The sequence below is a fragment of the Anser anser genome (genome assembly GCF_964211835.1).
Source record: "Anser anser genome assembly, chromosome: 15".
In the NCBI taxonomy this organism is placed as follows: domain Eukaryota; kingdom Metazoa; phylum Chordata; class Aves; order Anseriformes; family Anatidae; genus Anser; species Anser anser.
The window spans coordinates 17723980-17748458 of record NC_139736.1 but is presented as its reverse complement, the minus strand read 5'-3'; the positions used below and the strand labels follow the sequence as shown (position 1 = coordinate 17748458).

Here is a 24479-nt window from a genome sequence, read left to right as displayed (position 1 = left end):
AAGTGTAAAAATGATCCTTTTTAAACAGCTGTATTTTCTGGCCCCATTTGTGGTTGCTTTCCAGTTGGAGACCAGCAAGGCATAGCGTGGGTTCCTTAATATATATACATGTTACACAGCTTGAGTGAAAACAGGTGGGTTGGTTTGTTTATTTTTGAAGTGTTTTCTGAAAAAATAATAGAAACTTGTAGATCAGAATTTTGCTTGGTTATGTCAGCAGGTGGGGATTTAAAAAAAGAAATTGTATTCAGTTGGCATAGCCATGCCTTCTAGAAAAACAGCTTACCCTGCAAAGAGGTTGCAGAAGGAGGGAAGGCAAAATAAGGATTTTGGAGTTAAGTGTCTTTCTATGAAGTCCATGAGGCAATCAGTGCAAGTAAAACTAAACCCAGAAAATGTAACTGTCCACTCACCACACACAGCAATGTTGTCTTCACATTCCCAGTGGTAACTTTCTATCTTGGGGTGACAACCTGCTCGTTCTGCCTTACCATAGCAGCAGTCATGGTTAAAGCAGCACCTGAGAGAAACAGAAACGGGTTTGCCTTATTTCATAGTGTGGTAATTTAGTCAGGTAATCCAGATGGTTTTTTATCAGCATATTTTGTAGGTTGTAAAGTAATAAAACAGTCAATGTATGAATGTGCAACGAGTTGCCTAACAAGGAATCAAAACAGGATAACTGTTTAACGGATAATACAGACATTAATTATTCTTTCATGTAATAAATGATGAGGAGAAAAAAGTGTCTGATACACATTGATTTAGTTGAACTTTCCCTTTCATCTGTAAGAATCTTTCAAGTATTCTCAGTTTTAAACAAAATGCCTACTTAATAGCCTATCCCCTCCCTTTTAGCCCCTTTCAAGAAGATGATTAAACACCAGAATAGTTTGTCAGATAATAAGTGACTTATTTTTCTTATTGATGGCTTTTGTAACAATTTGGGGGGGGGGGATGAGAAAATTTGTTAGGCCATAGCATACTACCAAAAATGTCTTTTCATGGCAAAGTCCTTAGATGGTGCAGGTGAATTGTTCAGTAATGCATAGGCATGGCGGCAGTTTAATGTCATATACCTAAAACTGTTTGCTCCCTATCATACAAAAATATGGAAAATTACCCCAAATCATGCTTTCAAGGTTATTCTTTTCACATTTGAGACAATGAATTCATAGACTTTCTATCACACTGTGGAACTAAACAGTATAGTTAAGTGTTAATGGCATATTTTAATGCTTAAACAAATAATTACTCATATGGTGTGGAGACACTGCAAGCCCAGAATAGCAAGTAGGGAAGGACCTGAATTCAGATGGATAGTTTGCAAGTCTTTGCTGCAGACTGTTCTTTTTCCTCAGTGGAAGAACAGGATACATCGGCAAGCTTTTTGCATTCAGTCATTCGGTTACCTCCTGGTAGCCTACAACCATCATATTATAGTATGTACGTGATGTTTAGCAATGGTGTTTAGGTTGCCTGAGGAATCTGTTTGCAAGAGAGCTCACGGCATTGACTTTTTCTCACTTGGAATGACTATTTTTGTATGCTTGTTAAATAATTACTTGGTAATTTTACACCAGTCTTCGTTTAAACATCCTGCAGTACTTTACAGGCATTTTGCTGTTCAATTTTTAAGTAGCTCAATACATCCATTTTATATGTATGAGGAAGTCTCTTCCAAGAAACAAAAGAAAAAAAATGGACTCAGAGTCTTCATAGCAGGACTAAGGTAAATAAACCAGGAAGTATGGCTTTTTCTTTTTTTTGCCACAGTTCAGTCTATCTTCATGTCTTTACAGAAATAGCAGTCTTATAAGAATGCATCTCTTAAATTTTTAGAATAACTTTAGACCTAATTTAAGGATTTAATAAAAAAAAAGCAAATGCTTCCGGATTTTAGATGTCTTATAAAAGCAATAAAAATTGTCTCCATTTGAAAGTTTATTTTTGTGATAGGTATAAATTTAAATTGTAGTAAGTATTATACAAATAATTCCATTACAGACATTCTTGCTTCATATTAAGTATTTCTGTAATTTCCCTTAGATTGTTTTCAGACCTAATCCTGAATGTAAACAGTTCACAGTGTAGCTCATAACTGTAAGAAATATAACTTGATAAGAATGTTTGATGCTACATGTTAATTAGCGCCAAATGCTGATTTGGTCAAATGCAGAAGCAGAGTAATAAGTACAGTCACTTCTGGCTTGTTCTTAATGTTACATAGCTGTGGTTTGTGCAGAATAAGCTTCTTGCTATTATGGGACTTCCGTAAAGTGAGAAATAGACCCACAAGGAAAGATTAGCAAACTATAGATGCTTCACCACTATCTTTGGGTATGCAGGTAACTAGAACTAATAACAGATCCTTCTTTTCATGTGTTCCCAGCCATAAAGCAGCAACCACAAAAACTCTCTTTTAAAACAACAGAACTTATGTGCAAAAGCTTGAAATACATATGAAAAGATTCTAAAAGTTTAAGGTTTGGACACAACTACTCTGTGCAAAAAAACTCAGATGCAAGCTTTCTGTATGACTTCCTGTATGTTCTACCCCAAATGTGAGTATCAGGTGTTTGTTTTAATTTGTTTTACAATATAATCTGTCTGGTAAGTGATAACCGCGAGGTAACATATGGTGGGGAAATTTATTGTTATAATGATAACCTTGAAAATGTAAAACTTTTATTTAACTACTATAACCATGAAATCATCTCCCTGACAGCTAACATTCAATTATTAGTTAAATTGATGGTAGTCAGTATAATGAGGTCTCATACTAAATTTAAAAGGACTGGTTTTATAATTATTTTAGTAATGATTCATAGCTCCTCTTATTCAAAAGTTATTTTTCACAGGTTGAATTTTGCACCACTTTCTATGTACTATTTTGAACACTAATAAAATGGGATGGATAGAAGCGGAATCAAAAGACTTGCAATTGGGACTTGTTAAATTGATCGTTTGAATGTTTGAGCTTTTCAAACTCTTCTAAGAAGACTTCAGTTCTTCAGTTTTTGGCCAAGCAGCAACAGCAAGAAAACTCAGTTGCACTGTGAAGTCAATATTAATGCAGTAAGAGTTTGAGATAAAGACTCATGTAGGTCTACAGTGATACTATTTTAATGCTTCAGAGTTTCTTAGCATTCTGAAGTGTGTTTAGAGTCAGTTCCCTTGTTGATGTTAAATAGGCCTAATTCATATTTCAGTCCTTTTTCTCTGTCATTTGCAAGCATTCAGCACTTTGCTACTCAGATAAATAGTTACTCTTACCAATCTACTCTGTCCTTGGGCCATCCTCTTCCTCCCAGTCCACAGTAGCATCCATAACGTAGGTAGGCAAAAGGAGATCGTCCTGTAGTACATCTAATGGCTCCGGCTAATTCTAGAATTCCTCTTCTATTCCTTAAATGGGCTTCCCCAAGAGCGCCTCTATAAACTGTGGAAGAAAAACTTTGCGTTGAATCTAATGTGCAGACACAGTCATTGATGTTATTAGTATTTATTTGAACTTTGATAATATATGTCAGTACTTTGAAATAATACTCCATTCTCTTTTTGAAACTCTGGGGCACAGTGATTGACTGTCCTTGACCCAATCCCTTTTCCCCCACTTGGTAGTGAGCAGAATACTGAACAGCATTCAGAAAAGGTGTTGTGTTTGCCTCCCATAAAGGCAGCATATAATGACAGACCTCAGTCATTTCTGTTCTTAAAACTGGCTAGAGCTAGCATGTTCTGTGGTCTAGATCCACAAGTCTGCTAGGACTAGATGCCCTAAGTGATGATTTTCTCCTTAACCTAAAACGCAATTTTGCCTGTGTTATTACTTTATATAAAATTCACACTTGTACAAGTATATCCTTTTTCATGGGGTTCTTTTTTTCCACTAAAGCATCCTAATTTCTAGGCCAAGATGCCAAATAACTGATTTTACTGGGGGAGGGAGGAATTTCTGTTGTTGTAATATGTTGAAGGGATGAAGGGTGTGTGTATAAATTTGGGAGGGAATTCTTTTTGTTGATGTATGTGAAGGTTGTGAAGACTATGATTAATGTATATTTTGATAATAATTCTCCATCACGGAGCAGAGAAGCATGTGGGTGCTTGGGATCATTTACAGGGAAGTTAGAAAAAAGGTTTGTTTAAGGGATTCTCGCCATCATTTCTACAGAACAAGACTATTCAAGGACTTTATTGTAGCCATCAGTTCAATGCTAAAGCAGTTAGGTCCTGGGAAGGAGATAAACGTTGCGACAACATGTGACTCTTTTTAGGGCTTCAGGTCATCCTTCAGTTTCAGCTAACACATCAGACCCTGGATGGTAAATAGGCAGCATTTCCTTGCACTGAAGGCTCCAACCTATTTTCAGCAATTTTTAAGTCTTAAGTTATTTTTACACCACCATTGAAAGCATTACCCTTGCTATCAGTACAGGTTCAGTAAATACCCGGATAAAAATGTTGCAGTAAGGCTGCAGCATTACAAACTAAAACAGCTTATAATCTTAAGTGTTTAGTTTTGCTAGTCCTGTAGCTAGCCAGTAACAACTGAAGGAACCATGTTAGTGGTTAATGGCAAAGCCAGGTTTGCTGTACATGATGTTAGTAACTCTGAGGAAACCCCAGAAGCGAGTGAAGAATATACAGAGTGCATCTTGGTTCTTGGCTGCTGAGGAAGGAAGGTATAGGAGGGCTACAAGACAGAAAGAAAAAGGTAAGAACTTCCAAATCACATTCCTGGTTGCATCACAGAGTTGTCTGCTAACTTTGGAGAAATCACAATCCCTTATTTAAATCCAGGTAAAATGGAAGTAATGAACTGCCTACTCCGTGGCGAGCTTAAGTATAGTTTTTTTGAAGTGTGCCACCTAAGTTAAAAGGAAATGAAATCTTTATCCTTGGAATTTCTCTGTGTTACAGCATCTGGACTTCCAGGTATAAAGCAAGGCTGTATTGTACCAGATGCTCAGAACGAGGCTGAAAGAAAGGTTTGTCCCAACAGCTTTATAACCCATGTGTAATAAAAGCAATGAAGGATGCTCCTAGAACCCACATAATGACAGAAACAGGAGGAGTATTGGCACAGAAATGATAGCATTAGTGTATCAGCAGCACAATAAATGTTTACAAAATATTTTATTGAACTTCCATGGAATAAAGCCAAAGAAAATGTTAAAATTTCAGCTGCTCCTGTTCTCGAAAGAAAGCTTTACAGACAGGTATTTGGAGATTAGGGGGGGAAACAAAACTAACAAGAGATCAGCAAACTCACGTTTAAATGGATGTGATGTACCTGATTTAGAAGTAAAGGTTGAAGGAAAAACAATACTATACCAATTCTAAGATTACTCTACACATAAAAATAGCAGATGGGGACACGAACAAACACAATCTATGCAGTTCTATGTGATTCTAATGAATAAACTGCAGAGATTAAAAGCCGAGGTGACTTTCTGAAGAGTGAAATTAAGTTAACAGTAAAGACAGCCTGAGAGTAAGTAACAGTAAGTAATCACGTTATGTTGGTGTCCTGCCTGATTTCAAATCAGCAATTTTGTTGCCCAAATTGGAGTCCTGCCACCTTTGGAGAGTTTAAACTTCATTGTACCCTCATGGTTTGTTGCCTGTATGAGCTCTTCAGCGTTTTGATTGTGCTGTACATGGTTATAGAATCAGAATACTTTGGGTTGGAAGGGACAATGTAATAACTAACATGTTTTAGTGAGACGTTTTCTGCCTCAGGAATGGCCTTTCTCACCTCATCTTGTTGCCCAGACTACTGATATGCTATCTCTATGAACTGTGGTCATGTGTAAACTCCTTTGAACAGATAAATTTGCCTGATACTGTGGACCAAGCATTGAGAAACAGGTAAATTGCATTTCCCTTCCTCCTCGCTGCCTACGGAAGGGGTGACTGCGATGCTTGACTCAGCCGTCAGGCTGAAGCCAGGCTCTCTCTGTAATGATTGCTCTAGGCTGGCACAAGCAGTGAAACAGTCTTTCATTGTTTTCCTTAATGTTCTTGCTGAGGTTTGGGCTGTGCAAAGGATGAAGTCTTGGAGGATGATCAAAATGCAGAAGGAATAATAGGGGCATGCTGAGGTGAGGAAGTAGAACTGGGGCAGTGAGCCTGGTGGAACCTTAAGTTGGCCCCATTATGTAAGCACATTACCTTGTGGTCTTTAATCAGGTGACTTTTTTTTTTTTTCCCCAGATCCCTGATTCATTCTGTACAGAGGATCTGCTGTAAGAACAGGTCGAGGCTCTCGTCCTTAAGATCTTTCTATTTGTGAGATTTGGTTTGCTGAATTTCCAAGTGGTTTAAGAATGTGTGGAGAAGTGCAAGGAGACAAAAGCGAATCTCTTAGTTAAGGCAGCTGGATGCTATTCTGGAAAACTGGATTTTATCCTTACAGCTGTTAGAGAAGTTCAGCATAAGGTTAGTTTTAACCCTTTAAAACAATGCCTCTTGATGGTCCCAGCCTGCTGAATATCCCAGGGCTAGAGAAACAAACTACAAGTGTACTGCTGAGAGCCAGGCTTTAAGCAGTTGATGTTCCTTGTCATTTAAAGTAGCACAAAAAAAGATTGGGTTCTGTCATGTCAGCACAGAAACCTAAAATTAGTGGATGCTTTGTGTGTTAACTTAGCTACCTATCTGTAAAAGAGGGATGATGATGATGGTATAGTTTCACAGAAGCGTGGAGTAAGTACATTCAGGCACTATGCTGATGAATACCTCAGAAAATCTATGAGGAAATGAACTAAATTATTACAACTGGTCTCTAATATTGTTTAAGAAACAGGACATTAATTTAATAAGTAGGAGACAAAAAAAAATAATTAAATACCTGCTAAGTGAGCAGTCTGTTATAGTCAGGTACGAGGCAGGGGTCCTTTAATTATATTCCTATACTGTAACTTACTCCCGAGGAATGAGTCGGTCTCTATGAATAACCCCGCTGTGGCTGTGCAGACAACCCTACCACCAGCAATTCCTTGCTTCAGAACTGCTTTGTGCCTTGGGCGTCTTACCCCCTGAGATGGGTATGGTAAAATATCCTGCCTTTGTGGAAAGGTTATTACACCTGCAGTCAGCTTTTAGGTACCAAACTTTCACACATTTTGCCTATTACTGATGAACTTTTGTTAAGGGGGGGGGAAGGCAGTGAAGCTCCCCCCAAACTCCCCAAGAAGGTCCAAGCAGCGAAGCTCCCCCCAAGAAGCGAAGCCCCCTCTCAGCCTCCTCCCGGGCCCAGCAGCTCCCCTTGTCGGGGGCAGGCCTCGGGCCGGGGTCGGAGTCCCTGTCCCCGTGCCCCCGAGCCCCGTCCCCAGCCGCAGGGCACTCACCGGCCGGCGGCGGCAGCAGCAGCAGCAGCAGCAGCAGCTGGCCCGGGCGGGGCGCCATGGGCAGCGGGGGCGGGCTGCGCGGCCTCACTCTGTGACCGCCGTGCGGGACTGAGCCGGGGCCGCCCCCGCCGGCCCTAAGAGGCTGCCCCCGGGCCGGGCACCGGGCTCCCGAGAAGGGAGGAGCCGCGCTGGGGGCCCCGGCTGAGCGGGGACAACCCCGCTCCTCTCTCGATGCGGCTCAGCCTCGAGGCGAGGGGCCGAGCGGCTCGGCTCCGCTGCGGGGTGGTGCCCAGCGCCGGGTTCGTGCGCTGAGCCGGGAGGCCGGGGAGGCAAAGCTGCCCCTGCTGCTGCACCAGCTCGGGGAGCTGCCTGTGGGCTCCGCAGCTCGATCAAAGGGACTTTTTAACCTTCCCTCTGGCAAAGCAGGCTTATACTGAGGGCTCTCTCTTTTTTTTTTTTTCCTCTTCCAGATCATTTCCTTTTTGTATATGCTTTTCCTTCTAACTCTTGGAATATTTTGCAAAATCTACAGGTGGGTGTCACATTCTTATGGTGTCATTGCCTTTCTCAACACACAGACAACACCGCTTGCTTTTACATCACTTTTCTTTGCTGCTACGTTCCAGGTATTTCATCAGAGTTTTTATTGTTGCACTGAAACCAGTGCATTTCTTGTGAGTTCAAGCAACTGGGACCCCTGAAATCATGTGCATTGATTTTTTTTTTTTTTCCCTCTGTTTCGTGTGTAGTATTATTACATTTCAGTATACCACCTCCATTGGATCCCACGGAGACTGACTGTTTGGATAAAGGAGAGAGGAGAAAAAGAGAGTTGGGGTTCTGTTGGTTGGTTGGTTGATTTATTTTTTTTTTGTGGTGTTTGTTTTGCTTATTTGTTTTCAACAGGATTTACCAAGAACTTGTTCTTGGTCACACCATTTTACTATTGGAAAGCAGCTTGTAGTTTTGTAGTTAAGGCTATTTTCACCAAAGAAATAAAATGTTTTCGGATGTGTGTATTGAAGAATAATTCTACTTCTGCATTAAAACACTGCTTTCTGCTTCATATCGCTCCTCTTTAATCAGGAGGGAAGTGGAAAATCATATGTGGTCTGATTCCAAAAGACAAAAAGCATGCACAGACAGATCGGGTTTGTTTTTATGTTCTCATTAATCCACTCTCTATGAACTGTTAGTGTTGGCACAGAAGTTAGGGTAGCGTAGGATAAATGTGGAAGCACATCAGCTGAAGGTAGGATATTGACATGCCTTTACACACCTGACACCACTTTGTGCAACTGCCTGCAGAACAGCAGAAGCAGTTTGTTAGCCAGGCAAGGCTATGCATTGTGCCCGAATAAGCAGATGCACTCATGGTGTGAAGTTTTCACAAACCAGAAAGCGTGGTTTCCAGCTCGAGAGGCATTATGCCGAGGCATAGACATAGATAGTTCTGGATCCTGCTGGAGGCTCACTCTGTGACTGTGCCTTCCTGCTGATTGATGCCAAGCAGCTTCTGATACAGGGTGCTACTGTGTGCTGCCAGCAGCTCCTTCTGTCCCTACCTCATGGCTGTTCTGAGCAGAGCGGAGCACAGTTACTGCTGTACCTCCTGGGGAGCTGGACTTGCTGGAAAAATGGGATCTCTGGCAACCATAACCGTTGTCGATGATCTTGAAAAAGTTTTGCTAATATACGAGTCATAGCAGATAATCCATCTGTTTGGAATAGATTCTATTTATTTATTTTTATTTGAAGATTTTGTTCCTACTGCCATCAACTGGGTCAAAGCAATTTTCTTATTACTCATGGAGTCACACTGCTAATTACTGTTACACTATTTTTATATTGTCACTTATACATTATTTGTTTACTGACTCTTCCGGTCAATAAGTCACACCTATTAGAGTGTTTTAATAGTGTTCAACAGCAGTATAGTGAAACTTCCAGTTGAACAGTATCCCATCCAACATACCACTGGCTATGACAATAAAAACCATATCCAGGGGAGCAACACAAATTGAATGTCATGTTTGCTCTTCAGTAGACTGCCTGATGGTGATGTGCTGGTGCACCTGATGTTGGTTTAGTACAGCTGATGTGGATTTTTCATCTAAGCTGGCTAATTCTTCTCTCATTCTCATATGCATGTTATCCAACTGTCACAAAATTTCATGCTATTAACATTTAAGTGTGGTGGTATGTGCAGAAATAATACATAGAGTAATAGATAAATAATACACTGCTGTAATACTTTGTATCTGTACCTACTGAATAGTTTATATGTAAATAGTTTGAACTGGAAGAGAACCATCCTCTTAGTGTCCTGTGGCCCTGGGAAACGTTCTACTAAAACAAGAGCAGGATTGACACAGAAATGGGCTGTCAAGGTTCCATTAGCTTCTGCAGCATTTATCCAGAGATCATATAATTAGTTACTTTTAAGAAATCTTTTTCTGTAGAGACCACATAAGAAGTTACAGCCGATTTGGTGTATTTCTTAGGTCATGAGGTGGTGATAGTGCTTGCATGTGAGTACTTTTTCCCATGCTCTATCATTACATATGCTTCCCAAAATTTCATCTGTGATTTAGAAATGCATTTTCCCTGAAGGAAGGAAAGTAATCTTACAACCCTTGAAAAATCACAAGAGATTGAAATGCTCAGACTACAGCTGCTTCCATTAGAAAAGAGAAAAAGATGTGAGGTGACAAACTATATGAAGTAAGGAATGCAAATCAGGATTTTTGTTTCATAAGAACTGCAGTAAAAGGAAAATATTTAGTGAAATCATGGCAAAAAATCTGAAAAATAAATACTTCAATTCAAGGGGAGTTAGGTTGTCCAGTTAATTGTTATTGTATACAGCTAAGAAAAGATACTAGTAACAGATTGGAAGTTATTACAGATTACAACGATTGTTTGTTTATTTATTTAATGGGACTCAAAATTCCCTTTACGTTTTAAAATAATATTTTATAGGACAGTGGAAATGTCATATTCACTCTTTCTAGTGTCCCTTTCTTCTTTCTGAAGCACTTGGTAACTGGTAGAAGTTGTATGCAAGAAACGGCATTTCCTTTCTTACTGGTGAATTTTTACTTTGTGAATTGGAGCCATGCAAGGGCGGGGAGAAGCATTTGCTTTACAAATATCCTTTCTCAACCAAGGTTGCATGTGCTCAATGGTAGCTTTAATTAAGTTGTTTTTAAATCTGAGGAATAGATTAATATAATTGAGACAGATAGTTGCTCTGAGGAACGTTCTCTCAGAACAAAAATATTATGGGCAGTCTTGTTAAGTTGGTTGTAAAAGCCTGGTTTCTGGGTCTATGATTCGGTTTCCTTATGTGTAGAATGAAGATATTAGTCTGTATACGCAGCAAGATGGTAACATTTTGGACCAATTTATTCTAAAATGTTGATGCAAAGTGTTGGAATGGTCTAAAACAGGAAAAAGTGCAAGGTATCCAGTTCCCCTGTGAGCAGGTGAAGGTGGTGATTTTGAGAAAAACGTGATAGTATGTTTGCCACTGACCAAACAGCTGCAAAGCTGTATTTTTCAAGTAACAGAAAAAGTTGCTTCCATTAACACTTTTTATTTAGTAAGATCAATTATTTTTACTGAGAGATTAAAATAATAAAAAAAAATTGACCTCCTACCTTGGACCAGGGTTGGTTTATGTACTCAGAACTTAGCTATTATGAAGATCTCTAGTAACGATGATGATTGTAGGAGTACTAGGGTGTGTAGGTATCTAAGGCAAGTCCTACTAAATCAGAATTCTACTGTGTTAGGCATGTTGCAATTACTGTACATGACATATTTCCTACCCCACTGAATTAATGAGCTAAGCAAACAACTAATAAAGAATGGTGGAAAAAGTTATTTCTCCCATTGTTATAGATGGGAATGGAAGCAGGGTGATTTGGTGAAAGTCTTACATGAGGGTTGTGGTAGAGCTGGGGAACTGCACCTTGGTGTCTTACTTATAATCATCCTCATAAAAAGAAGAGTCTTATTCCAGAATTTGTTTGGAAACAGTCAGTGGCTTTGTTCCCACATCTTAGAGGTTTGGCTGGCTTCCTTCTCTTTCATGTCTTTCCATCCTCTGTAGCTCCTTTTCAGAACGAACGCTTCCTGTTTACCAATGTTTTCTTCGTCTCATGCTGCTGGGGATGTTGTTCCACAAACTGTAAGAGTTATAAAACATAATCTGGAGAGAGAGGTTTGTGTGAAACGATCCGAAAATATTCTGCAGAACCAGTTTATAGTATTTAATAACATACTTCATGGTACTATCTCAAAACTATTTCTAGCATACAGAACAAAATACAACTTTAAGACTATACCAGCCTATGGTATGACTTGCACTGTTTTTGTAATAGTAAGTCTATGAGAAAAATAATATGTTCTGAGAGAATTTTGGGAACCATGTTTGTAGCATCCTCGACATGCCCTTTGGCAGCAATGTTGTCATGTCCCTCCTGTAGAAATGTTGTGCTGGTGCGCAGCTGCCCATAACATACTGTTGCTGGAAAGGTTGTTATTACATAAATGTTCTTGAAACTGGTTTGCAGTTACAGTGCATGCAGAGGAGCTAAATTACTCCTACAGTTTTCATTTTTCGTCAGTCTTTTTTTGGGGGCTGTTTTTGTTCTGCTCCAGATTCTACCCTCTCCTTCTCAACTGTAATGGCTACTAGCACAAAGTCCATCCTGTGCACGCAATCACCCAGGTAAATAACAAATTGCAAGTATGTTCTTGGAGCACTATGTATATAGTGATGTGAATCTGTCTGTTTTATGATATAGAAGTATCATCTGTCTTTGACCAAAGCCATGAACTGGCAGATTCTGGGTAAGGAATCTGTAAATAATTTCTGACTTTCTTAGCTCTTAAGTTTCAACAGTCACCTGTGCCTTTCTGAAGATTTCTTACACACTGTAAGCCAAGTTCTACATTGTAGCATGTGTACCCAAGGGACCCAGGGCCTGCTTCCCATGGAACTTACTTTTGATTTTTATACCTAGATAAGAAGAGATAGCAATGCAACTCTTCCATTTTTCTTGTAAAGCAAAATTAGAAGGTTGTAGCACAGCAAGTCAAACATCCTTCTTGTGATTTCTTTTTATAGAGGTTATGTCAACACGGATTCTTGAAATGGCTGCTGTAATGAGCGGGATGATGGGATAGAGTGAACTCTCAGCAAGTTTGTGGGTGATAGCAAATTGGGGGGAGTGGTTGGTACATGGGAGGGCAGGGCTGCTACTCAGATGGACCTAGTCAGACTGGAAAAATGAGCTATACCTCATGAAGCTCAGCAAATGCAGAGCCCTGTATGTGGGCTGGCATAACCCCATGCAACAGGACAGGCTGGCAACTGTCTAGAGAGCAGCTTTACAGAAAAGGATCTCGGGGTCATGGTGGAGAAGTTGAACATGAGTCAACAGTGTGCCCCTGCAGCAAGCGTGTCCAGCTGTATACTGGGCTGAGTATAGCCAGTGGCTTTGGAGGGAAATGATTCTTCCCCTCAATTTGGCTTCTGTGAAACTACATCTGGAATGCTGTCTGTAGCTTTGGACCCCTAGTAGAAGACGGATGTTGACATACTAAAGCAAGGCTTGTGAAGGTCACCAAACTGCTTGGGGGCTGCAGTTCACAACGTGCCAAGGAGAACCTGACAGAACTGGGTTTGCTCAGCATTAAAGATGATGATGGTGGTGCGGGGAGTTCATATTGTTGTCTAATTAGCTACCTAATGGGAGGGAGTAGAGAAGGAGGGTGTAGAGCTTGGTGCTTCCCAGAGATGCACAAGAGGCAAATGGGCACAAGTTCCAACGTGGGAAATTCAGTATAGGGAAATATATATTCCTTTTATATATGTGTGTATATATATGTATGTATGTATATAAAAGGGTGGTCAAATACCAGAACAGCTTACCCGGAGAGGCTGTAGTAACTCTGTCCTTTAAAATATTCATAACTGGACTAGACATGGCCTGAAGCAATGTGTTTCATGGAGCCTGCCTTGAGCAGAAAGTAATGCTGCAGACTTGCAGAAGTCCCTGACCGCTTGTGTGATTCTATGAATTGTGATCTGATAGCAGGTAGCTTCAAACTGGCAGTTCCACCTTGCAGGGAAAGAGACTCTAATAACAATTTTCTTTTTGCCTAAAGGTTTTCATGAAACTACGCCCTGCAGGCAGGGAAGGCAGTACGTCTGTTCTACTACAATAACAAATTAATTGATAATTATTTTTGTATGTATCACCAACTAAGCTATGCAAATGCACAGGAGGAATAATACGTACTGAATTCAAGGAAAGATGAGACTTTGCTTTTCTACTTTTATTATCTAGACTGCTTTGTCATAAACAGAAGCAATGTTCTTTTCATAAAGAACTACTTTCCTGCCATTTTAATTCACTGTTCTGAAATTCCATTTCCATGCATTTGTCCTTATCCAAATATTCTTCCAGTTCTGTTGTATTTTTACTGAGATGTGGGGAAACTGCAGAACTGTAAGCAGTACTAAAGATTAAGGTAGACTTTAGACTAACAGAGACTGTGTAGACTATTCCACTGAGAGGGCTGAGACAAATACACCTATTATCATTTTGTGCAACACTTTTCGTTTACCTACTGGTTCTTCATTCCGTCTCATTAAATGCTGTAAATTGCTTAAAAATGAAGTGCAGATTTTTGTCTCATCTATTTATTTTTCCATCTTTTATTATATTATTCTCCATCCTGTCAGTGGTGTAATGCCCCACTAGGCTGCTTGTATTACAGCTTTCTTTATGATCTTTCTGTTCATGATGTCTGCTTTCTCATCTGTCAATAATTTTATGTCAGTTGGACACCTGGGAGAGGATAAAAAACCTAAGTTGGGTGTCCATCAAAGGAAAGGTGAGGACAAAGTAGCCCTTGTCTGCTCCAGGCTAATCATCCGAATAGCTATCTTTAACCTGTTTAAATGCCATCCAGACTCCTTTGGGAACTGGGCAGTTACTGAATGTATGACTAGGAGACAAGAAAAATGGAAGTACTGAGGAGGGATGAGGGTTACTGGGAATAGCCAGAGAACTTCTTACGAGTAGGAAAGAAGTGAAAACTAGAAAACTGGGATGTTAAGACACACGGGTTCAAAAAGGCAATGCAGCTCAATAGTGTTGATAAATTCAAGTGCCACTTGTCAAACAGGCTTGGATTTCTTTCTTTCCCATTGGATTGTTTCCTACCTTTACTGCCTTTTCAGTGTGGGTGGAACAAGGAGTAAATGAAACAGAGAACCGCCAGCTCCATGACCATGATTTTCTACACCTCAAGTAAATCAGATTCTTCTGAATTAGCCAAGAGTTGTAACAGTCATTGGCTGAGGATTATGCATAGAGCGGAAGTGCCCAACATGCAGGTCAGCATTCAGTAAAATGTCTGCTTAGCTGCTATTGTTTAGCCACTAGTTGCTATTTTGATTTCCCAGGGAGAAGCTAGGACTCTAATCTCAATAGAAAGTACAAGTTTAAGTACATTCTCAAATCTGGGTCGTGCTGACAAACATATTATGCAAGTTTTCTATGAAGGCCTGTTTGCCACTGTATTTGCACAGCAACAAATGCCATGGGTACTTTATAATGTGAACAATTTAGAACAACTTATGTATCCTGTAATTATAAAGACTTTAGCTTATGCTTCTTTGTGGTGTCAATTACTGGATTAAGAATACTTTTCTTCCTAAAACTAAGAAAGAGTTTATGATTCTATAGGCTGCATATTCCCTTAAAAGTGACCAGTTATGAGCAAGATAAGACATGTTCAAGACATTTGTGAGCAGGAGACTTCTTATAGGCTCACTGTCAGAAAATGCTAAGAGAACAGTTGAGTCTGAGGGTTGCATCTGCAGTGGAGTCCCAGTACCCTGTAAATACGACTGTGCTCAAGCAAGATGATGATACCTAGCTCCTACAGAGTTCACTGAATCTTCAAAGAGATGTAGATATGTTGCATAATTTAATTTCCATTGTCCAAACTGAAAAATAAGACACCAGTGGTTTTGGCAATCTTAAGCCTTGGTTATTGTTTTTGTTTTCATTTTAATACGAGGAATATGACCTGAACCAAATACTTGACTTACTTCCTTAGTTTACAATAAAACAAATTCCTAATTGCAATGCTGTATTTACTAAATTTAGTAGAAAGCAAGCAAGAAAAACTCTTGTCTACAGGTCCTGTAATCTTAAAGCTCATATCATCCTAAGCACAGAGAGACTGTATGCTTTAAAATGGCATGTATGAAAAATCTTATGTAGAAAGGAGAAAATGTTTTAACTTCGTATTGAGATGCTATCATTAAATTAATTAATACATCAAATGCCATGGAACTACCCCATGCGTACTAGTAGTGATGGAACTGTCATTCTCTTTGCATTTGCTATAAGGGACTGTGCTATACTGAGTGTAATAGGCCTTGCTAACTGGTCAGGATGCACAAGACAGCACGAGAAAACAAAGGAGCAAGGGATTAAAGGTGTGAATCTTGCTAAATGGATTTACTTCTTTAAAGCACTGATCCTAAAGCATATATAGCATCAAGTCATAGGTGATATCGAGCAGTCAAAAGGAGCTTGGTAACAAAGTAGTTCATTCCTCTAAGACTTTCTTCAGTAACTTCCTCGTTTAGGATTTATGCTGTCGCTTTCACTGATTAGTCCTTCAAAGCCTAAAGAAATAAACAGCCATAAAACTTAGCACATTCTAATTGTGTTAATTATTGTTTCAATTATTTTAATACAGATATTTTGTCAAACTCTGTTGAACAAGTAGAAATTTTGTCTAGATTTCCTTTGTGACTATGACACCCCAAAATAGGATATTGTGGTGCTGAATATTGTTGGCATCATTTTTTGTTTGCAGATTATCATTTAAAATATAGAATTTCTTATATTTGATGCTTTTACTTTACAGAGCAGAACAGTACTGTATACAGGGAGTACTCTGAATTTTGCGTGATCTGCAAGACTGCGTTTCTTAACCTCAATGCTGATTTGATATTGCTGTGAGAATCCTAACCTTTTTAATTTTCTAGTTCTGTTTGGAATTCTTTAACGCCACATTAATGTTTTAATGTTATTCTACTTATTTCCTCTCTCAGAAAGAAGAAAAGCTAAACCCTTATTAGTTTATGCTCCATGTAATCCCTAGGATTTGCCAGGAACAGATAATCTTTGCTTGATTCCAAGTCTTATTTAAATTGGAGGGTCAAGGGGAGACGTACCCCAACTTAATTACATAGCAATTCTAATTCATATTTATTCTGTAGAATACCTTACTGAGTTTTTGTTTTGATTTTTCTGATAGCCACCAAAGAAAATACCTGTATTTATTTAAAAAAAAAAAAGTCAATACTGTACATCACTGTTTCAAACATATAGATGTTCTCAAATAACTGTGTGTTGAGATGCTAAAAGGTCATTTTTTCACTTTCAGTAAGGTAGTGTTTTTTATTTATGAATTTATGTTGAAGCAGTGAATAGTTTGCCTATGGATGTGTGGAAACATGTTTTGCTTTCTGCATGCAATGAAGTAGACTTAAAATGTAAAGCAAAGTGGTTAATTATCTGTAATGATATCATCCCTGATCCTGGGGAAGGGAATGCATCTTCCTTTGGCCAGAAATAATACAAGCATTAAACAACTGCTTTCATATAAAGAAAGAAATATTTTTAATCGTAACACATATATTGTATCCCCCCAACCCCCTTCATTTTTCTGTAATCTGTGTAGCTACCCCACAACTGGGAGAACTGGTATTAGGTGGGTGCCTTTATGATCATTATGACAGCAGGCTGAAAGGAAGAGGAGGAGCTGCAAGAGCCCTAATTTTACTTGAAATACTGGACTTAGGAAACCATGTGAAAACACCAGGCAATATGATCCCTTCAAGAAGGGTCACCATCAAAACAAGAAGTGTGACTACTTACTGGTAAGCTGCTTGTTTCTTTTTTTTTTTTTTCCTGTTCTTTGATGTTTTATCTCAATAAATAATCATTTTGATTTGGCCTCTGCCCACCTTCTTCTTCAGCTTCTTAAGTCACTTGTGATTTATTTAAAGAGTTGATGCTCAGATCATCTAATCTGACTTGTATGCCATAGCTCCTGAAATTTCTTGTACCAGCCCAAGTAATTTATTTGAGCAAGGCATATTTCCTATCTGCCTGAAGCATATAATTAAATTTGGAGTCACACAAATTTAGAAGATAAGGGACTTCCTGTTCTGTTAGCAGAACCCTTGTGAGGGGCCTCTGTCTGCAGGGAAAAAAAAAGTTGATTCAAGAGTAGGCACCAGCAATCAAGACGGGATAGTCTACTTAGGGAAAAGGTTTACTTAAAACTGATTGACTTGCAGTTAGATGGGACAATGCACATTTGAAATTGGTAAAATGTTTTTAGTAAAAATAAAATCTAATCAACACAATCATTTTTTCTCTTCAAGAAGAAAACATATTCATTATTTATTCATGAAAATATTTGTTAAAATAATTTGGGAGAGCCTTTGAGAAGGGGAAGGAATGGCAGTAAGTTCAATATTAAAACATTTCAACTGACAGGCAGAAAAACTTTAGTCGTGAGAACATACAAATAAAGCATATACAGTATTTACCAAAGGTTAGGTTCTGTTCTCAGTTAAACCAGTAAATTCCTATTATCTCTAAAACATAAAGAAAAATGTGTAAAAACAAAAACTAAACAACAATAACAAAAAAGGGAACTAAAAAAAAAAGAAAAAAGACAGAAAACACCAAAAACAACCAACCAAAAAACCCAATAGCTATCTAGTAGCTATCTAGTACCTGAAAATCAACAGTTTAAAGAAGTAGTTTTCTTTATTTAAATCCCTGCAACCACTGTGTAGGTTTAAATGGTGGCAGCTCAATTTTACAAATTTTAAATAATGAGACACAGAACAACTGAAGCTCCATACAAAGCAAGGTGAAGAGAAGAAAAACGTAGAAGAGCCAGCTCATTGTCTTATTTTTAGTGCTTTGAAGTGGGCTAGTGCTGCTTATTCTATCACGATAATAATGTTGTACTCTTAAAGAGACTGTATCAAAGCTGATGTGCCTAAAAAATATACATATCAAAAAAACTCAGAGGGTAGGCAACATTTCCTTTTAAAATAGCTTCTAACAATGACTTAGCGTAATTATATATGTTCCAGACTGAGGTTTGGAAGAATGTTAACTCTCCTGTCAATTTAAAACCTTCTTATGTATACAGCCCATGGGTGGGGTGCCACATTTTAGAATAGAGCACTTCACTTAAATGAAAAAAAAACACACACAACCATCTAGTGTTTGTTTTGTTTGGGTCTTATAGCATACAAACTCAAATTTCATGGAAGCACATGTGGTTATAAAGCCTCTTTTGAGTTCCTACCACAGAGTAAAAGAGTACAAGAAAAACGAGGAGAAAAAAAAAAAAAAAGATTAGCAAAAAGGTATGAGAAAACAACTTCTATGTAAACAGAATTGCAAAGTTGCCTAAAAACAATGCTCCATGACTTCATATCCTGCCTTGCTGGGCACGCAGTCCTTAAGATGGACTCACATTGTTGTCAGAGGTTGTGCTGCTCCATCAGGGTCATTATTTGTAATGGACACTGTACGCTGCCCATTCACCTGGATTCTCTTCCGTACTGCAAAATGAGAACTCTGAAATTAAATATATTGTGTTAGTTAATTCTCATATGACTCTTCTCACTTCTGAAATTGTGTATATTTAGGAGTAATGTGTGTATACCTATATGCTTAATGATATGGCTTGCAGCAGAAGAAAAAAAAAACAAACTGTACTGGCTTGAATACCAAAATGCTGGACTGAGGGATGAAATTAATTATTCTTTAAAGAAAATATTTATAATATTTATATTTATAATATCTTTGAATAAAAAATATCCTTAGGGGTTCCATGGCAGCATCATTCATTCTTATGCTTTTCTACTTTGATGCTATGAGTTCCTCAAAATGGTAATCTTTCTAGTTTAACAAACAAGAATTGAAATACTGTTTTTAAATATTTCTCTTTGATAGGTTCTCAGTTATGAAGTATTCTGCATTTTTTCTAGTTGAACCAAATAGTCTACCTTTTCTCCCTAGAAGAAAGAGGTGAAAGAAAATTATTATACAAGTTTCTAATATCTAGTTTCGACACTTAAAAGTTTCAGTTGCTGGCCAGAACACTTAGTAAAATGAGTGTTGGTGTCTGATGCTGATCTACACGTTGCCAAATTTTTCCAATATCAGTGTTTATCTTTTCAATGCATAGCACTTATTAGTAATTTCTGCATTTTTTAAAATTACTATATTTATCCTTTTTGTATTTTAATGTTTTTTGTTCAAGAAAGATCAAAAATTGAAATTAAAATTGCCAGGAAGGAATAAAGGGTGAAGCCTACAAGTAAATTTTATCTGGAAAGTGTGCGTGTGTGTTTTGTGAGGGTTTACAGACTTTTTCTCTCTCCTTCACTCTAGAAAAGCTGTATTTTGAACCCTGTATTTCAGTAATGATGGTAAGGGAAAAGCAGAAACATCTCATCAGCTTGATGCCCAGCAATATAAAAACAGAAATAAGCTAGATCAAAGGTACCAGCTAAGTTCATTCTCATTTGTTATTTTCTGTTTAAAAAGTATTTTCTCTGAAAGAATCTAGTCAAATCTGGCCCCTCCTTATTTAAAGTTGTATTTAAATTCAGCTTTTTAGTGTATAATTGCTACTTTTGCAAAGCAGCGTTTGTTCCATTATGTTTTAGGTGACATGATGAAAAGCAAAATCATTGTAATAATGTACTCTAACATGAGGTGGAGTGACATAAAGCAAAAAGTAAACACTACTGTTCAGGACTTGAAACATGTCAGTGGCAAAACTGAAGAATTCCTTACATATGCTATACTCAGCTTGAGAATACTTTGCTGTTTTTACTAGTGCTTATATCCTGAGTCTTGGATGACTTCTTGACCTTTTAGAATAACAATGACAGCTAAGATCAGCTGATGAATAACTGCTTATACCGTTTGCAGGAATTAAGAATACTGATCTATAACTAGGCATTATGGTGGTTGGTTCTCTGTCTGAAGGGTCTGAGCTTCCTCTATAGTAAAAAGAAAAAGTTAGGGATTCACAAGAGCCAATGTACTGATGGGGGACTCCCTGTTTTTCAAGTGGATATGATTAAGAGAGGCAGAGAGGTGTAGCATTTAGCCACTTTGACCTAAGCCTGCGGGGAGCAGACAGTTCCAATGTGTTAATAGCTTTCAGGATATGAGAGAGACAGTTTAGAGTCTTTGAAGATACTTAACCTACTTAACTCACCTATGAAAAGGATAATCTGATTGCCAGCCCTAAAGAGGTTTTAAGCAACTGTTGCCTTTACCCTTTCTGTTAAAATTGTGAGAAGAATTAGATTTTCTTATTCAGAGACAGAAAGATATGCCAGCAACAGCTGAGCTCGTGATTAGGATACCTTACTGCAAAAAGAGAAAATCTATCCTAATCCCCGCTTGTTTATGCAAAGGTGCCCTACAAAACTCAGGGGGATTACTCTTAGCAGGAATGATCAAATTGGTAAAGTATGTGCCCATGCTAGTATTTTAGTTTGGCTCAGAAGTGAGCCATTGATTGCCACTATTTGGTGTGCTTTGGCTCATTGTGTAGTCATCTGTTATTCTGGTAGGGACCCCTCTCTGGGTGGAGGTATTCTTCAGTTCTGGCTGTGTTCTTTCCTGACTCTAGAGTTCCTAACTCTTCTCTGAGTTAGATTATAAACCACTGTTTTCACCTCCTCCATCTTCTTTATGGGCAGATTTAAACTGCATATATAAGCTGTGATAGAAAAAGAGATCAATTCACTTTAGCCATAATCCATCTTTTCAGTTACGTTAGAATTCTCTAGGATTAAACGTATGTTCTTCTTAACTTCCAAGTATAAAGCCAAGCAAATAAGGACAGGACCATGGACGTGGAAATCAAGATACTAAATCTAATAAAAACATGTAGCTCCAAAGTACAGCTAGAATGTGTATTACCCCTCAAACAAAACACTTCTTGAGATAGATTCACGCTAACAGCGGATGTAATGACATTCTCTTTCTCCCAAAGGAAGTAATCTGACATGCCTTACATCATTAATCAGCACAGCCATAGTTAAAGAAAATGATAAAATTAAGATCTGATGTAAACAGCTGAAGCTCATGATAATGAGTTAGCCAGTTACAACAGTGATGTAAATATCACATTACCAAAAAGGCCAGAAATTGTGTGTATCTTCCTCAGTTTAATCTCCAATGCCTGTTTGTAATGTAGAAATGAGTAAGATAACAGTATAGAAAAAATGGAATATAATGAAATAATCCAATAAATTAAATGGGCATATATTGCTGCATTTAAACCTTCTTAACCACAAAAAATAATAAGAAAAATGGTAGGAAAAGTTCTGATTTTTTTTTTTTTAAGGGAAAATGTAATGAAACATGTAAACAATGAAAACTTGAAGCTGCTTGGAAAGAAGAGAGTTGACAGATTAATAACTTCATGATGTGCTTTTCTTGTATCCTTAAAGTATCTTTATATGTGTATATAGATAGATAGATAGATAGATACCCTTTTTCAAGATATGTAAGGCACCCTCAGAAATTGTCCTTAGCTCCCTGGACATGGAGAGGTGCTGTGAGAACTGTCCACAGAACTGTCCAAACTCCTGACTTTTCCCAACTCTGGTCAAAATTCTGTAACCAGCTAGAATAGATCAGTTATTATTAAATCAAGAATTGAAGCAATATATATCTTATTCCTATTGAAATATAGCCTTTATGTCCAGACAGATACATTTTTTGTGATCAAAAGAGAGTTTGCGAGTTTGCAAGTCCCTTACGAAAATGGTAAAGCACCTTAAAAGATTTACAAGTCTTGAGCGCACGCAGCATTAAGGCTCAGTAAGCAGGAAAACTGAAGTTAATCTACTGAGACCTTACAGAGCAGAACCTCTGTTTGTTTCAGAGTCTCAAATTTATTTCCTCTTTAGCATTTCTGGTATGAATTAATACAAAATGCCCTGCATATTCCCTTTTATTTTTAAATCACGTTTTCAAAACCCTGTGGCATTTGAATTTTCTAGTCCAGCAACAAGTTTTACTTTTTTTTTTTTTTTTTACATACTCTGGACAACTAACATTTAGGAAGGATATCTTAGCTAAGAACCTTGACAATAATGATATAATGATGTAAAAAATAAAAAAAAATCAACCAATGCGTTTTCAGGACAGCATGCTTTTGAGTAGTTGCTCATTCATCTCAAGCGACTTTCAGGTATGGCTTGATGTGGTTCCAGTTTTGTCACTCTTCCTGTTGAAATGTGTGACAACATCAGGAGATGGTCTAAGCTGTAGTAGCATAGCCTGACAAGCACTTCTTTTTCTTGTTCCTTCCCCTGCCAGCCTGAGGTGATACGCTCTGATTGTTTTCAAACATGAAAGGAGAGAGAGGCCTGAGTAAGCCTCAGGTACATTACGGAGCTAACTGGGGAAAAAGAAAGCTTAAATCCATCTCCCTCTCATTTATGGAGAACACCTGCCCATTATCACCTTTACTATTCTTCAGAAAAGTTTAAAAGCAGGGACTGGCACTCTTTTTCTTTCCTGGCTAACAGAAGACCTCTAGCTGGTCACCCATCCTAGCAAAGGGTTACCTTTTCTATTCTTATCCTTATTAGATCCACCATCCACACCTTTGTCATGCTGCAGCATGTTTCACTCAAGATTATTCTCATGGGCTGGTTGGAGGCCTCCAGCTAATGCTCACAGTGGTAGCTGGCATTAATGTCAGCTGGCCTTGTGCAAGACAGGGGTCTTCTTCATGCTATAATACTGAAGTTGTTGGGTTTTCTTAATTCAAGAAGTCATTTTAAATTCTGAACCTTTCAACCTGCAGGAATTCCTCTCGTTCTAGCTCTCCTTATGGCAGCTGACATCGGTTTGCAGATACCAGCACCCCAGGAACCTTGGAGTGGGACTTGTGCCCTCTGCTGGTCAATTGGTCCTCACAATGCTGCTGGAGCAGGCAAACCTTTCCCCTTAGGCTCAGTAAAAGCTGCATACTGCTACAGAGCGACTGTTTATTTGCTTTTAATTTTGCTGCACATTAACACTGAGACACTGAAACTAACACGGGATACTCTCCACTGCATGTTAATACTTCAGTTTAATGTAAAATATGACAACGATTTCTACTTTAATTCCTAGACAAAAAACTGTAGATGTTTTGCTGGCTTAAACATTCTCAATGTTCTACCAGCAAGGAATTTTAAATTAATTTAAAAAAATGCTAAGTTTTTTTTCTAAGGAAATTAATAATGTTCACAACTAACATCAGGCTCATATCACAGAATCACAGAATCGTCTAGGTTGGAAGGGACCTCCAAGATCATCTAGTCCAACCTCTGCCCTAACACTAACAAGTCCTCCACTAAACCATATCACTAAGGGCTACATCTAAACGTCTTTTAAAGACCTCCAGGGATGGCGACTCAACCACCTCCCTGGGCAGCCCATTCCAATGCCTAACAACCCTTTCAGTAAAGAAGTTCTTCCTAATATCCAACCTAAACCTCCCCTGGCGCAACTTTAGCCCATTCCCCCTAGTCCTGTCACCAGACACGTGGGAGAATAGACCAACCCCCACCTCGCTACAGCCTCCTTTAAGGTACCTATAGAGAGCGATGAGGTCTCCCCTGAGCCTCCTCTTCTCCAGGCTAAACAACCCCAGCTCCCTCAGCTGCTCCTCGTAAGACTTGTTCTCCAGACCCCTCACCAGCTTCGTCGCCCTTCTCTGGACTCTCGAGCACCTCCATGTCCTTCTTGTAGCGAGGGGCCCAAAACTGAACACAGTACTCAAGGTGCGGCCTCACCAGAGCCGAGTACAGGGGGACAATCACCTCCTTAGACCTGCTGGCCACACTGCTTCTTATGCAAACCAGGATGCTGTTGGCCTTCTTGGCCACCTGAGCACACTACTGGCTCATATTCAGCCGACTATCAACCAGTACTCCCAGGTCCTTCTCTACCAGAC

General features: G+C 38.7%; 1 protein-coding gene and 1 long non-coding RNA gene across 2 annotated transcripts in view; one reads left to right on the top strand and one right to left on the bottom strand.

Moving 5' to 3' along the window:
• The window catches only part of LOC310881936 (phospholipase A2-like), an 11659-nt gene extending 3015 nt beyond the window's left edge, over nucleotides 1-8644 (bottom strand). The window contains exons 1-3 of the mRNA XM_083799911.1: nucleotides 7359-8644; nucleotides 3277-3442; nucleotides 414-520 (exon numbers count right to left, since the gene is read on the bottom strand). Of these exons, the coding sequence (XP_083656037.1) occupies nucleotides 414-520; nucleotides 3277-3442; nucleotides 7359-7416 (331 nt within the window). The 5' untranslated portion in view covers nucleotides 7417-8644. The remainder of the gene's footprint in view (nucleotides 1-413; nucleotides 521-3276; nucleotides 3443-7358) is intronic.
• Nucleotides 3450-24479, top strand: LOC310881941. Its single transcript, XR_014572702.1, has 4 exons — nucleotides 3450-6447; nucleotides 17145-17343; nucleotides 19892-20002; nucleotides 21870-24479. It is a non-coding gene; the product is annotated as an uncharacterized lncRNA (long non-coding RNA).